The sequence below is a fragment of the Oenanthe melanoleuca genome, chromosome 3, assembly GCF_029582105.1.
Source record: "Oenanthe melanoleuca isolate GR-GAL-2019-014 chromosome 3, OMel1.0, whole genome shotgun sequence".
In the NCBI taxonomy this organism is placed as follows: Eukaryota; Metazoa; Chordata; class Aves; order Passeriformes; family Muscicapidae; genus Oenanthe; species Oenanthe melanoleuca.
In genome coordinates this window covers 56,952,179-56,968,235 of record NC_079336.1, presented here as the reverse complement: position 1 = coordinate 56,968,235, position 16,057 = coordinate 56,952,179, and the positions used below count along the sequence as shown (strand labels likewise).

General features: G+C 41.7%; 1 protein-coding gene across 2 annotated transcripts in view; it reads right to left on the bottom strand.

Moving 5' to 3' along the window:
- Positions 1-16,057, bottom strand: part of TIAM2 (TIAM Rac1 associated GEF 2) — a 164,671-nt gene that overhangs the window by 74,502 nt on the left and 74,112 nt on the right. For both annotated transcript variants that reach the window (XM_056487234.1, XM_056487235.1), the window contains 4 exons: positions 12,863-12,974; positions 10,593-11,795; positions 4,347-4,782; positions 278-450 (listed from right to left, as the gene is read on the bottom strand). In XM_056487234.1, coding sequence (XP_056343209.1) covers positions 278-450; positions 4,347-4,782; positions 10,593-11,789 — 1,806 coding nt within the window. In that variant the 5' untranslated portion in view covers positions 11,790-11,795; positions 12,863-12,974. The remainder of the gene's footprint in view (positions 1-277; positions 451-4,346; positions 4,783-10,592; positions 11,796-12,862; positions 12,975-16,057) is intronic.

The window sequence follows — 16,057 nt, the reverse complement described above, 5'->3', positions numbered from 1 at the left end:
CAGGTACCCAGAGCTCCTTGAAGATTTGTGATCCTTGTTCTTTTTGTTTCTGAACCATAACTGACTGAGCCAACTGGTGTAATACCTAAAGTCATATCATACATTTAATATTATAATACCATAATACAACAGTGCAGTTGTGCTATTATTTTTAAGTCAAAGGCACAAATATGATGTGTGAGTCCGTGCATACATGCAATTGTATAGATACATGTGTAGACTCACAAAAACATTCTAAAATGTAAACAACCACCAAGTTATGCATGCATCCTGTTACCTGAAATAGGTAGACATCTCCAAAAGAATTGCTGAGACAGAACACATTTTCTTTCTTGGGATGTTCTGGAACAGACTGGACTATACTGTCTTCTGCAAACAGGGCGTATCGAGGCAAACTGCTCTGCTCCATTGAGTTCCTTCCATAGGTCTCATAAAACAGTAGAGTACAACCTTTTGCAGTTCAGAGGGACAAAAAAACACGAGGAGAAAGTAAGTTATGGATCTCCCAAAATTATGCAATGTTTTTGTGAATTAAGACGCCCTTCAGAGACAGGGAACATCAATTTCGCTCCTTGTCCAAAACAGACAAAAAAGGAAGATCTTCTACACAGAAAAACAGGGAAAGTTAATGATGAATTTGCCAATGAAAAGTTGAAACAGACATCTAATAGGGACAAAACAAACATCTATGGACTTAATAAATAAATCAGGACACCTCAGTATGGAAGCATCCAAGGGTTAGGGTAGGATGTGGTTTGAGCATTCTGCTGTAGTGAAAGATGTCCCTGCCAATGGCAGGGGCACTGGACTAAAAGTCCTTTCTGACCCACAATATTCTATCAATAAACTCTGCCAATTAAAATGTTAAGGCATGTAGAAGAGATTAACTCCTGCTTAGTTAAATGAGCTTTTGTGTTTCTTTATTAAACTGAACCAACTCTCTCATAACAGCCACTTAAGAAATCTTCATATTTGTTGAAAAGATTTGCAGAATTTTTTGTCTTCATACAACATGCTTAGTGAATAAACTTCTCAAATTTAAACCAGATTTCCTTGAATCTAGCTGAAAATTGGAGACTCAGACAATTCTGAGTAATTTAAAACAGTTTAAAGGGACTGAGTTTGAGCATGTTCAGTCTTGTAAATAGTGTAATATCTAAGGCATGAAGCTTCCATCCAGAAAACAAACCTCATCCTTGATGATGACCATCTTGAGTATAAGAAGTGGAATTACTTCTGGAGGAGAGTGGAGGAGACTTGATCCCAGCAGAGGACACTTGATCCTAGCCCAGAGCAGTCTGACTACAGTGCCATGTTGCCTTTGGCAGTGAAGCTGGCTCAAGAAGGGCCTGTCCCCTCCATCCCTGACAGCCTTTCCTTCCTGCCTCAGTTATAACCCCCTATCCTCTAAGACACACCAATTTGCCTGTTCAAGTTCATGGACTGAACTGCACTTCTAAAATACCATTACAAAGCGAAACCTCTATCAGAGATTTCTGATCAAATCATTCTTCAACTGAAAAGTTTTTAGAGTAAGGAACCTAACACATAGAAATACCTCTATACTACATAAGTGCACCTTTTCCTGTTAATGTCCAAAGTGACTGGCAGAATATTTTGGGTGAGAACAAATCTTATAGAGTTGGTTCTATCTTTTCCTTGGGCAGCCCTGACTTTATCTTCTCATGCCATGGAAACACCTGGAGATCTCTGCAGTCGGAAAAAAAGGACATGGTTTGTATCACTCTTCATATCAGAAATGTCATCTGAACTTAACAGGGCAAACTAAACCAATGAAACCAAGTCTTGTCTTGCATTCAGCAGCAGCAGCAACATACAACCACTTTCACTTCTGCATTTAGGAAGGCGCAGAAGTTATAAGTTTTTAAGATGTATTTTTAAATATTTCCATATTCCCATATTTCCCCCATTTGCTCTAACTGAATATAAGCCATATTTTACCGTGAGAGTTTATGTGTACACAAATAAAAAATTTTGAAGGGCAAGCATGTATGCTTGGGTGTATGGCACCCCAGGTATATCTTTGGGTCAAGTCCAGTGATCCCTGGAAGCAGCTAGTTTCATAAGCTCTGTCAGACCCACTGGGACTGATTATTGTCCAAGTATTTTAATTGAAACTTGAGCTGAAGGGGGAGAGCAACAGGAAAGCAATTTTCCTTGTTAAAGGAAACTAATTGGACAGGATAGATGGAAAAGAGAGTTTCTCTTGGTACCTGGTTACTATTCAGGCTCAGGTCTTGGTGGCCCTGAAAGTGGAGCAGAGGCCTCAGGACATGTATACTTTTAAGTCTGGTGGGTAACCAGATGGTTATAAGCCTTTCTGCATATTTATAATTAAACACATCTCAACCGAGTGCAAATAAACATGCTGTTCCTCCATTTACATATGTGGCTATTTTAAGTCATGCCTTAAAATATCTTGGCTGTTTAAACTTCAAGAACAAATTAAGCACAGATTTATTAAAAAACCTGTATAAAGAGAACCAAAGCAAGTGCCTTGATCTTGATATAGCATATTATGAAAACAGAAGTATGCCTTGATATCCAGACAGGCAAGTTTATTTTGTTATCAGAAGTCTTCACAGGACAACAAGGGTAAGAGATCAAGGAAATGAGGAATGTATATTTAAAACAGCTAGCAGAGTGGAAGAGACTGTACCATGAATGCAGCCTTATCAATCACTGAAGTAAAAAGCATTGTATCTAACACTTACAATGTTAAAAGTTAATAAAGCTTTTTACAAAGGATTTTATTGTTCCTTTTCTTGTAGCTGTGGAAATTCAGGTAGTAAGAAGGGACACAATTTGTTCAAAATCACCAATGAGCCAATTTTATAGCCAAAAAATGAACATGAAGCACCTAAATTGCTTGCCAGAGCTTCATTATCCCAGAAATGCACAAACTACTAGCATATAACATATTTCAGTTTTACAGTTTTGAAAGAATTGTTTAGAAACTGAATTTTAGAAGAGGCAGATCAAACTATATTCATACTCCATAAAACAAACACACACAATAAGAGGGTGGAATTCAGGTACTGTTTTTCCCTTTGTATACACTGCTTGTAAGCATGAATCATGCCATCTGATGATCAGGGCAAGTGGTTTAAACTGTTAAGGCTGCCTACATTTTGATCCCTTGATAACAAGTCTCTGAATTACTAGGCAGAATTGCCTCATTCTAGCAAGTTTGCTTCTTTCTAATCAGTGCTGTCAAGCACAACATTACCAGCACTTGCTATTTGCTGTTCATTTTTCTCCAGGTCTACACCCATGCACAATTTTAAAAAGGGCAACCTGTGGGAAAGCTTTTATTTTCTCTCCTCTAGTCCCAGATATGATAGGAAATTATCAAGCTTGATCATTTCCTAACTCATTAATTTAGTATTATATTTACTGAAAGGCAAATCCTTTGGACGCAATTCAAAATTTAAAAAAGGCCTGTTAACTCATCCATTAAATCTCCCTTCTTCCCCACAATAGATATCTTTTCCTTCTCACACTTCCTGACACCTGTACACTTCTCACAGCACCCTCTGACCCATAAATGGAGCACAACAATCACACCTGCAGCAGCCCCCTTGAGTGGATTCCCCTCCCGTGGGGCTGTTTTCACAACAGGAGCAGCTGCAGGAGATGGGAAGCTCGGCATGCATGCCAGAAGCCAGAAGGGGCTGGGAGCAGAGAAGGTTGAAAGACCACCCAGGGAAAGGAGGGACACCTTCAAGTCCTGGGAATGGCTGCCCTGGGCTTTCCCTGCTGCTGCTTCAGTGTCCTCTGCTCTGAACCACACACACTTGTCTGTGTAAATGCCCTGGCACTGAGAGTACAGCTCTTCATTATATTACCACCTAAAGTGCTAGAAATGAACTAAACATTTTTACAATAAAGTACCCCATCTTTCAGTAACTTTCACAGCAGAGCCTAAGGAACTGTGTGTCTGTAACAAGGAACTGGGCACCAGAGACTTCTTTTGGCCCTTAAATTTTGATTCAATTTGGTCTTTGACTTCCAAACATCTGAAAGCATCTTCTAAGTCCCCAATGTGATGTGAACACACAAACTAGGAAGCCAGACAAAACAATTCCCACTATGGATGAAACACAAGGCTGTGTGCACAATCCCAAAGACATGGAGCAGCACCTCAGTTCAGCAGGCTGCTTAGGCACATGCTCCACTCCAGGTGGTGAGTAGACCTTGTAAAGTCAGGTGTGATTTGCTGATCCCCCTAATCCACTAACAGAAGCCAGCATGCATGAAACGCTGCTGAGACACAACAGAAAGAACTGTGCAGCCAAGGTGAAGGATCAACGTGGTGGTTTTACCTTTGAGGGTGACCCAGTACTGCTTCCACTTGCGTCGTGGGACCAGCTCCAGCTTCTTCTCCTTCTGCAGGGTCACCAGGGGTTTGAAGAACAGCCAGCCTGCCTTGCGCACCACTCCCTGCTCCTTCTCATACAGCAAATCCAGCTGCTCCAAGGAGCTGAGGGACTCGCCACTGGAGTCCTCTGTTTCCGACGAGCTCTCCGTGTTCTCCAAGTTCATCCTGCTCATCTCCAGCTCTCGCATGAAGTTCTCGTAAATGTTCTGCCTCAAGGCATCGCTGCTGACAGCGTTGGTGGACTCGCTTCTCTGGGACAGGGCGTGGCTGGAGCCAGGAGACCACAGGAAAGTGGAGAGCTGCGATGGTGCCAGCATGTCCGTAGTGAAGTTGTCCATCCTGCTGTCAAAGTATTCGCTCCCATCTTTACACTTTGGCTCCTGTGCGTAAAAGGAATTTATCTGTGATCAGTCACCAGAGCTACGAACAAAAGATACACCTCACTTGTCAATTAAATTTGTTTCGTGTTTAGCCACTTCCAGTTCCTTCATCTTCTCACCATCACATCATAGCCTTTGCCTCCACTGACACTACCACTGCTACCGTTCAGCTGTGTCAGCAGAACTCCATTAAACCTATCCACTAATCTGAGCACTTTGGTCAAATTCCAGCACCTTAGAGGAATCTCAAATTTCACTAGAAACTACTGTCTGAAAGCTGAGGTACTCCAGGAGACAACTACATCCTCCATCTGAAACAGAGGCACCATGGCTTGCATCTGTCTGAGTACAAGCAGGAAGAGTGTCACAACAGGTTTTTTCATTATTATAGGGTTTTCAATACTTTGGTGCTAATCACATTGGTGCAAGGTGGCTAGATTTAGCTTCAGCACAAGGCTGATTTTAACCTCCACTTTATATTTGCCATACAAACAGTGCTTAACCAACAAAATAAAAGGTCAAAAGTTGAGAATATTTTAAGCTTGTTAGAATTGATCAGTTGACTAAAATCTAATCTAAAACAAAATGTGATTTAAAAAAAGAAAGACACACTTGCTGACTGGCTTAAATCCAGTCTCCAGACTGCAGAGCTGTGTATTTTCTGAGTTGCTGGGAACACCCCGAGAGTTTGATCATCCCATCAAGCACTGACAGGCCTTTCTCCTAATTGCACTGTGCAACTTCATCCCTTGGATTGAGAGGGCTGGCCAATTTTATTTGAAATAATCAGGCCTGATGGTATGACTTCAACTTTGCCTTTGATATGGATGCTAGAGTAGGCCCATTTCTTGCCACTGCTTGTCAACGTGTTTGGACTTTGTTGGCAGATCGGACTTTTTCTCTCTTAAGCCTTTCCAAGTAATATGCTGCCTTGTCCCAACTCTCCCAGGCTACAGGGATGGACTGGGATTTTCCTACTATCCAAAACAGAGCTTCTTGCACTAACTTCACTGTTGGGAACCACACCATCCATCCTGAGAAGCCATTTATTGTCTTCCAAACTCAAGCGTTGCCAGTGCTATTTAAAAGCAACCAAGATTTAAGAACATAAAACACAAAAGACATGTTCCTTTTGCAGTAAAAGTGTGAGGGAAGAAAAAAGAAGAGACTGCAATAAACTATTTGAGAAGTGAAGCTATTACCCTCAGTAATAATAAAGCCATTATACTTTCAAGTTTAGACTGCCTCTCTAAAAGCATTTATTTTCTCACAGACTACTGTACTAAGAACAAAGCAAATAAACATTGGTCTCCTATGAGCTGTTCTCCCCAGCAGCTTCGAAAACAACTACTTGTTTCTTTGCTTCTCACTTGATGCTCTTCAAAGAAAAGCTGTGCTGAATTTTGACAGCATCAGGACCTCTGGTGCATGGCCAAGACAGGGACTGTACACCCTCCTAGGCAATGCCAGACAAACCACTGTTCCAGCAGCAGGACACTGCTGCCCGTGGCTTCACAAAACCCAGTTTGAGCTGAAACCCACCTTCCCTTACAGTACATTGAACTTCAAGTCTGGCTTTTCAGATCACTGCCTGGTGATCCAATCCTCCTGCTAAAGGAGCACCTTTCTCAAATCTTGTTGCAGAATGTTAATCAGTACTGTCCAAGAGTAACTCCCTAAATATCAGCAGTTTATCTGGTTTTTGTATGGAAAAGGAGGAAGATCAACACAAGGGGTGGCAAACCAGGAAATAATACTCAATATAATGCCTTCATGCCACTAAGTGACTGCAGAACATGGACTGTACAGCTGCACTGGCGATCTGCATGCCAGGGGAAACTGAAAGCTTTCTCCACCCTTGTTTTAATTACTGTCACCATACTTGTGCACCAAAATCCAGCATTTTAAATGTTTGACTATTCTCCAGGAACTGCTAGTCCCTTAGAAAACATTAGTGTACAGTTTATTAAGAATATGTATTTCTTTCAGATCCAAAGCACTAGGAAGGGACACAACACAAGGCAAATGTATAGAAGGGGTCTGGTGTGAAAACCCACCAGTGGAACAACAAACATTAAGGAAAAGGGTGGGATGCAACCTGTCAATGACCAGACAAATGACCACCCAAATCTTATGTTTTCTCCTCACACACAGAAAGGGCAGGAATGAGGAAGTACCAGAGTATAGAAAATTAATAAAAAAAATCTAAAATGGATATATAAACCTCGCCAGGATACCATAACCTGTATTTTTCTTTTTTTTTAAAGAACTGAATTGGCAGAGGCTGGCAGCCTCTGTTGGTCCTTGAGGAAGCTGTCATTGTAGCAATATCTGCCACTACTGAAAAGGTTTGACCTAAGTTGCTGCTCCAGGTGGTTTCCCTGCCAGGTGACTTTCTGCTGGCTTTTGCTCTGTTGAATCTAGTGATGATAGAAAACTACCACTGTTTCTGCTCAGCTGCATTCAAGGAGGTCTCTCAATGTTTGAGACATACTCTAGAACAATTAAAGGTAAGACAAAAGATAAAATGGCTAAGATACCAATTAGACAAAGTGAGGCACATAATAATTAGCTGTAAAGAACAGCACATGAAAAAATGCAGCCTGCTACATTCATTAGGATCATGTTAAAGGAGAATCTAATACCAGTTTTCAAGTCAAATAAAGAGGTTGACTCAATACACTTTTCTTTTGAATTCTCTCTACAGCCCACCTCAGGGCTCTGGCTTATAAAGTCATAAAATTTCTGATATGATTCCTGAAATGAGGCTATTTTACTTAATTCAAGAACCTTTCTTCAGTAGCTGTTTCTGGTGGATGGATTTTTGTTTTACACAGAATTTGCTGATGCTCTCATGTTAATGATCTGCACATATCTGCCTGTGCAGCAAGTCTGTCTAAATTCTGTCCACAGGTCTCACATACATCACACACACCTTTCAGTTCACACACATTGAATTGTGACACAGCATCACCCCAATGCCATTTCAGCACAGACTAAACTAAATGAACATGTGTGCTGCAGTGCAATACCAGTAATGCATTGAGGGAACACTTTAGGACACCCTCATGCAAGGAAACTAGGTCTTGAAAAAGATGATTGCAAGTCTTGATGCAAGATCATTATTAGAAAGGCAAACTCACTTCCAGGATACATCAGAACAAATCAGACAAAAGGAAACATCCAAAAGGAAACAGCAACTGGACAGGGCATAACCAAGGACTCCTCTGGAACATCCTATATGCAAATCTGTTTGTGGGTGATTTAAAACAGATGAGGAGGAAGGGTGCCAGAATGAAAAGGAAACAGATTTCCAGTCTTAACACAGGAGACCAAGGAGAGTCTGTATAGCCCCACAAATGCAGGCCAAGAAAAGATATCACTTCTCCCTTTAAATAAATCATAACAGATTAAAAAATAGGAAAGAATAACTAATGCAGCAGGGAATAGTGACATCAGAATAAACTGTCTGGGACTACATTTACTCTGCCTGTTAGCAAGCATTGAGACAGTCTGGAAAGAGCCCTCAAGATGGAGAAAATCCTACCTTGTGTTTAAACTGCAATTTGTTCTCAAAGGGGAATAAATTCCACTGCCTTTCCAGTGTCAAGGGTCTGGCCTCAATATCCCAAGCCTGTGCCGCCATGAAGCAGGGGGCTTGGCTGGTTTGTTTGCACTGGGGCAGCTGGAGGGACTTCCCAGCCAGCACCAGCACTCGGGCCCACTTGCAGGGAAATATTCCAGCTTTCACCTACGTTCAGCCCAAGTGACTCACAGCCAGTCATTACCAACGCACGGAGGAAGGGACGCGCTGTTCAGAGCAAAGCACAGCTGCTGCCATCGACGAGATGAAGTCACTCAGACTGGGACCAGCCACGTGACAGACCAGAACCATGCAACACTTCTGTCTTTTCAAGCTAAAGGACCTGTTAAGAGTGTAAGCTCTTATAACCACAACCCAGCAACATCCAGAAGAGATGGCAGGTTACTCAAAGTGTGAAAGATGGAAATGAACCAATAAAGCCACACAAGTAACTGCAAAACTACAAAGCATTCTCTACCTCCCTCTTACCCTTCCTGTTGCTGGATACTTGTCTGATTAAAATCAGTGACTAACCATTTCCTATGCCTTTTTCTAAGAAACCACCATTTTTGGAGATAGGGCTGTTTTCCTTCTACCAGAATCTGATTCAAGCTTGATGCAATCTCGCCAGCCAAATTTCCTTGCTGTGTCTGAAGTCAGTTCACTGCACAGCTATGAATCGCGCACCACAAATGCCATTCTGAAAATGTCATAACTAAGGAATACGTACTGAAGGTCTGGGATGCAGAAATCATATGTAAAGCCTGGCAGTAAAATCCAGAACAGCTACAGATGTTGAAATCAGTGGAGAATCCTGGAACACAGCACTGAGGCTCCTCAGTGACTCCAGGATTTTTTGCCCTCTTTCCCAGCTGAGTAAGAAGGTGAAAAGACAGCATCTGATACAGTACATGAGCACCAACTCACAGAAGAAGTGATAAATAAAATAAACAGCTTTCATTTTCATTTCCCAGTTCTGCAGCCCCCATCTAGGACACACACCAGCAAACCTTATGCTGAGTTAATTTCTGAGCCTAAGGGTCTGTCAGTTTTACATCATTGCAATGACAGATGCACATGGTTAAGCACAAGACCTGTCTGAATTTCCAGCACAGGAGATAGTGTTTGCTCTATGTGCCACATAAAGCATGTGTTATGATCTACTGCTTAGCTGCTGCCTCAGTTGCAGAAGTGGGTGTGTGTCCGTCGCTCTCTGCTATCTTCTGAAGTGGCCAGCATATCAATGTTGCTGAAAGAGAGCACCCTTCATTCAGGGAAGCACAGTGAATGTTCCTGTATGAGAAACACCAGGGAAGATTCAGGGAAAAGAGAAGGGGAAAAAAAAAAAAAAAAAAAAAAAAAAAAAAGAAGAAAACCAAAAGTCCAAACCAAATCAAAAACAGTCTCAGCTTGCAAACTCACACACAGAGACCAGGCACAGTCTGGTATTTAAAGAGCCAGTTCTGGGGCCTGCAGCTAGAGATGAGAATTTCATTCCTGACCACAGGCATCCTAAATTTGTATTAATGGGATTAGTCTTAAATTCTTCTAAAGAAACATCCTTTCCCTCCCTCTTGCTCTCCCCTCCCATCTCCTTCTTCACACTACCATCTCCCAGTGAGCCAGATGGCAACTCAAGTTTTCCATCTGGTGAACTAAGCTGACACATAGGAAGTAGGAGGTTGCTCCATGTAATACCTCTGGTCAATACAACTGCTTGCCTTGCTAGAAATGGACTGACAAGCAGAAAAGGAGTGGTGAAAGCAGTAAAACAGACAGGGAACATCAGCAAAGATAGTTACAATGTCCTCCTTCTACTGCTCCTTCCACACTCTTCAGATAATGCATGTTAGTTCATAGCATATATACAGACAGAGGTTGTATTTTCATATTTGAAATAAAAAGAAAGCTTAAACCCCAAGTCACTTTTTAAGTAATGCAACAATTTCAAAAGCAAATTCACTGAGATATTAGGCTGCAAAGATTGGAGTTAACTCAGAAGGTGACAAAACAGGAAGGGAAAATTTGCACAAAATAATGTGTATGTCTTTTTGCTGCTGACATTTCAGACAGCATCAGGGATGCAATACTTCTCAAAATTCCACAAATTGCTAAATAAGATAAGCAAGTAATTAACCTGCAAAAAAGACAAATATCATGCAATCACTATGCTTGTAAGAGGAATATAAAAACCAACTTGCACACACTTAGGCTGGTTTGTACATACCTGCAGCTTCCTCTTCTTCCTTGAAAGGCTTCCCGTCCAGTCACTGATGCGCCGCATCCGGTTCTTTAACGTATCCTTCTTGGATGAATCCTCAGCGAGGGGCTTGGACTTCCTGCACGGGAGGGTGTAGGAGGTGTAATGGGCAGGACTCCCCTGCTCTACCCTGGAGGGAACATCAATGTCTGAGGCAAAGGAGACACGGTTGCTTAGGCTACCAGGAGTGTCAATATACTCATCAGACAGCCTGATCCCAGGTGGAGGAGTGCTTTCCAAATTTGTATCCTTATAGAGATCTCGGAGCGAGGAAAGAGATGAACTTTGGTTGAAGGACTTCTTGTTGTCGCTTGCCGGGAAACTGGCATGAATGCTTGTATCTGGAGTGCTCCTGGTCAAATAGGAACCATCCAGCTCATTGATATCCCCAGCATTTCCCCAGAGAGAGTCATACCATGAAGACTCAGAGCTGAGGGAGCTTCCTTTACTAGACCGAAGCCTTGAATCGGTGGGTGACAGACGATGGCTGGAAGAACAGTCTGCACTGGAGTTCCTCCTGACATCAAGCAGGTTATTTGGCTTAGATTCCAAGGCAGGGGAATACCTCAGCAGCTGCACTGGCCCGCTGGACTCCTCGGTTGGTACCTTGCTGTTGTTGCTGTTGTGGAACTCGACCCTCAAGCAACCATCCAGCTTCCCCAGAGTTTTAATGAGAACTTTTGGACTCCTCCTGCTCTCTGATGGGGAGGTTGATGCAAGACTCTCATTATTTCCATAGCAATTTAAAATGTGGCCATTGCATTCTCGAGAGGCAGCATGATTACTTCCAGCTTGGAGGCCAATATAGTGGAAACCATTCTCGGGCAAAAACATCGCGTTACTCCCTTGGCAGTAGTCCCCCGAGGCATTTGTCCTGTGTTTGGCATGGACATTGCTTTTGGAGACCTTCATCACAGTGTCACCAAGTCTAGAGGAATAAGGCTGACTACTCTTGAAGTGTGAAAGGCAGCTTCTGGCAAGGGACCTTGATTTGTAGTTTGAGCCGCTGCTGGTATGAGCCCATCCATGCATAGAGCAGGACTTTTCATCTTTAGCATGAATGCTGCGAATTTTCAGAGAGCAAGGCTTCTGCTTGGCACCAGCTGTAGTAGCAGCATGATTTTTTGTTCCCTGAAGACTGTATTGGCTTTCTGAATTCCCCATTTTCCACTAAATTAAGAAGAGTTTCATTAGAAACAATGGCTAAAAGATAGAGCAAAAAGTAACAGGCCATTTTTACCCTCCACACAGGAAAACGCCCATTTAAAAAATGACATGAAACAATTGTTTCAAAAAAAAGCCATTAAATAGCCATGTACAACATTAAATTCAGAACTGAACTCATTTCAGGGGCAAGCTAGGAAAGCCTATTTTCTCTATGGTTCATTACCCCTCTGTTATAAAGCTGGAATCTAACTCCATTGAAATCATGTCAACACCTTCCTCCACCCACACCCTTGGCAACATCCTTTTCTTATAACTTACAAAATCTCTGGCTCCCAAGAACAATGGCATAATGAAAGGGAGACAGCAAGATAATCATAACTTAGATGTAAAGTGAACTGTACTTTCAGAGAAATCCCTTCTGCCAGCAGACAAGCCCACTGCAGTTTCAGCTTGACTGATTTCGGTGCAACCAAGTGTCACCTCAATAAAATGTTCAGTAAACCCCAGCTATGTGTTTAAATGGAGCTAATCTAGGAGAAGGGAAAAAAAAACAACCCATGCCAAAAATCAGACAAAAACTAACTTGGTTAGCAAACAGCCTCATCTTCCACTACAGCACAAAACTGCATTATGTTCATTCAGCACAGCACAGTTTGATAGTTTGCTTGGTAAAATGCACTTCAGTTTTTCATGGTGTTTGCAGTGAATAGCACACACTGGAGCAGTTAAATTGCCCCACAGAGGTGACTGAAGACTTCAAACCTACATAAAGTGCACCCCAAAGTAAAAAAGACAGTTCTGTTCTTTTTGTTACTCAGAATGAATCTCCAGTTTTTGTAGCATACAGAAACAACACCAAAATGCTTTTTCCATCAGCACCACTCTTCTTTACACATTGGGACTCAGATTATCACCTGGAGGAGGATACACTGCTGCCTTATTAAAAATTTGTCAAAATAAGCCACTGCAAAAGCATAATCTTATCTTCTAGAGTTTCTATGTTTTAACATCCCTTCTTCAAGCCCTTAGCACTTTTACATTAAAAGTATAGTACAAAAGAAAGAGCAAACCTGTAGGAACACTCTCAAACACGGGCAGGGTTAGCAGTCAGCATGCTCTGCATTGTCTTTGTGGCCAGCCACTATGCTTGCCAAAACCAGAATGGAGTTGTACACAGCCTTCCTAGAAAACACCAAAAAGACAAAAAAGAGTTTTCAGTCAAATACAACTTACACTTTACTCCAACTGCATGTAAAATTAATAAAAAAGAAAAAAAAAATCAAAAGCTACAAATTAAGAGAAGTTCAATGAAGGGGATTCCTGGACTTTAGACATACATTTTTATAAGCATACTTTAACAATTGACTTTGAATCAGTAGAAATAAGTCATTGAGTAAATGTTTCATTTTCTCTCCTCTTTGTCTGTCTTTCTCTCCTCTCACTGACGAGTTGGGACAAACTTCCATCCCTCTCTAGTTTTCCTTTTTGGAAGACCAGTTAGAGTTAGCAGTATTGTGCAGCGGTCCATTACAATGTGGACCAGACTGACCAGAGCAACGTCCCACAGCATCTGTTTATCTTTCCCCATGCCTGGATTCCAACCATGACCTTTGCAGTGAAAGGCTACCATGAAATTCACTCCAGCAGCCACCCAGTAACCTCCCTCTTCAGGTTTGTTCTGATTTTAGGTTAATCTGCCAGTAAAACATGAATAAGGCTGCACCAAGCACTGCACAGACCCAAAGGCAACAAGACCCAAGCTCTTCCTAGCCCTCTGAAAGTATTGGCTCTTCACTTAGCATCCAAAGACTGCAACTCAAAGCAAAAGGACCAAATCTGGATCTCACAGAGCACACCAGCAGTTTGGGGATTGAAACACTCCACAGAAAAGAAGTAGTAGAAGATGTTAGACTAAGTTTGGAACACACAGTTAAATTGAAAACCGTTCTTAACAGACCACCTCCAAAATTTTTGCTTTCTGTCTAAATTCCATGGCTACTGTTCGTAATGTTCAGTTGAATAGCTACTTGATTTCAATATGCTGGGTTTTGCTTTCGTTGACTCTTTTCATGGCTATTTATTGTATAAGAAACTTGAAAGAGTTTAAATGAATTCATTGGTATGTAGCTAACCTTACCAAAAACAAAGGTAAAGGTTGCCAACTAGAACTAAAAATAATCTTAACAGAAGGGCTAGAAAAATGTTAGCAAATCACTGAGAAGAGACAGATCATAATAGAGATGCTACAGACCTATAAACATGAATTAATGCCTGCTATCACAAAGACATCTGATAAAAGAGATAAGCCACAGAAATTTTATCTTACACTCAAAAAAGAAAATATCTGCAATTTTCTTACTCTCTCTAACAATTTGGAAGTTTGCTATTTATGGTACCCTTGCCTGTACAGGTTTGATTTGCCTCTGCTGCTAAGTACACTCCTCTATGTGAATAGTTTTTAAAGTGTCATATGCAACTTGGATTGAACAAAAAGATTATTGATTCAAGGTTAGCAGAAGACAACACACAAACTTCCTAAGCTCCAAGCTCCTGAACAAACTGCCAACACCCAGCAGTATTCTTTTCCTATATCCAAGAGGCACAGACCACAAACAAGCAACAAGTTTACATTTGGATTTTCTCATCTGGGAGCAGAAAGTACATTCAACAAGAGAGCACTGAGGGGCTTATATCTATTCATAAGGAAACACTGAACTCAATTTGTCTAAAGAAACAGGCAAAAAGACCATCTGGTCTCCATAGTGATTGTGCAATGGTTAGGTAATCCTTTTAACAGAGTAGGTAGTGAGCAAGCTGCTGTCATGAACCTCAAAAGACAGACATTCAATTCATCAAGGCTCGAGCCGTGGCTAGCGGGGTCCATTGCACAGGTCTCCAATACACAGGCCACACAATGGGTGAGGGAATAAATGTATCTCAGGCTACAGTGTCTACAAAACAGTGTCTCAGTCTGTGCAGGAATCAGTCTGCACTACAGAAGAACAGTCAATAAATTCCATAGAAATAGCCCCAATGGATTTTTCTCAGCATCCCAGCCATTCAGAAGGCTATGATAGGCTCAGCATCCATGAACCCTGTGATAACCCATCAGGGCATCCCTGAGGCTGCACAAACACCATCACCCTGGAAATCAGCTGTCATGCCTTTCTCTTGCCTCACACTTATGTGAAGCAATTTTATTTCTTCTGCTTCCAATCAGTGGAGGAAGAGTAGAGCAAGCCAGCTTATACCCAAAGGCTGTATGATACAGGGACGGGGTGGTGGTCATGGATAAACTCTGGCTGTGCTCACTCCAAACACACAAGTGTTTTACACTATCTGATCTGTGGAAGCCCTGGAAATCACAGTGCAGGGGACAGAGATCAGCTTCAGCTGTATTTCTCACAGCTATCCACTGCTGCAGAAGACATGCTTCTCTCTTTTCCTACGCAGAGGGATGAATACTTCTTGTGAGCAAAACCAGTTTCTATGAATATTTTCAGCAATTATAATCAGCATAATTAGAAAGCAGTTTACCATGCCTGAAGATGACTATTAAGAGTTTATTTGCTTTCAATTATAACCACATTCCCTAAAAAAAGAAGTTTTCAATCTTCACCCTGGATCCCCTTGACACATTCAAAAAAAAACCCAGCTATGCAAACACACTAATCCGGGAACCCCACCATCCCCACCACACCCAAACATTAACACCAGTCATAACCCCAGAGCTAAAAATATATTTCCCCACCTTAGGGCTTCTCCACATAAAGTTCTCCTAGACTTTCTTCACTTCACAAGACAAATACACAAGCTCAGGAGCTGTTTTGGAGAAGTGCCTGCCACCTCTATGCCCTCATTATTACCACCACAGCTGGACTGCTTTAGGAATCCTAGAGGAGAAAGTTACTTTCTTTAAGGTGAACACAAGTACAAGTAGTGCTCAGCAATTGCAGGGGTGCTTTCCTCTCCAGTCTTAATCTCTCAAAGGTTTCCAAACCTGACTCACTGACCATATTTCAAGGAAAACTGAATCATAATAATAATATCCCAGTACTAGGTTTGCTTATGAGATACAAGGAATTATTGTGTTATGAATTGGTGGGAGATCTGAGTCAAGGGAGACAGGCTCCTGCACTGCTCTCATCTGCTATAGCAGGAAGACATACCAAACATAATTTTGCTACTGTCAGCCATCTGCTTCCCATACAGTCACACTAACTGCCTGAGACTCTCTAAAACTACAGGTCAGAACGTGGCAAGCT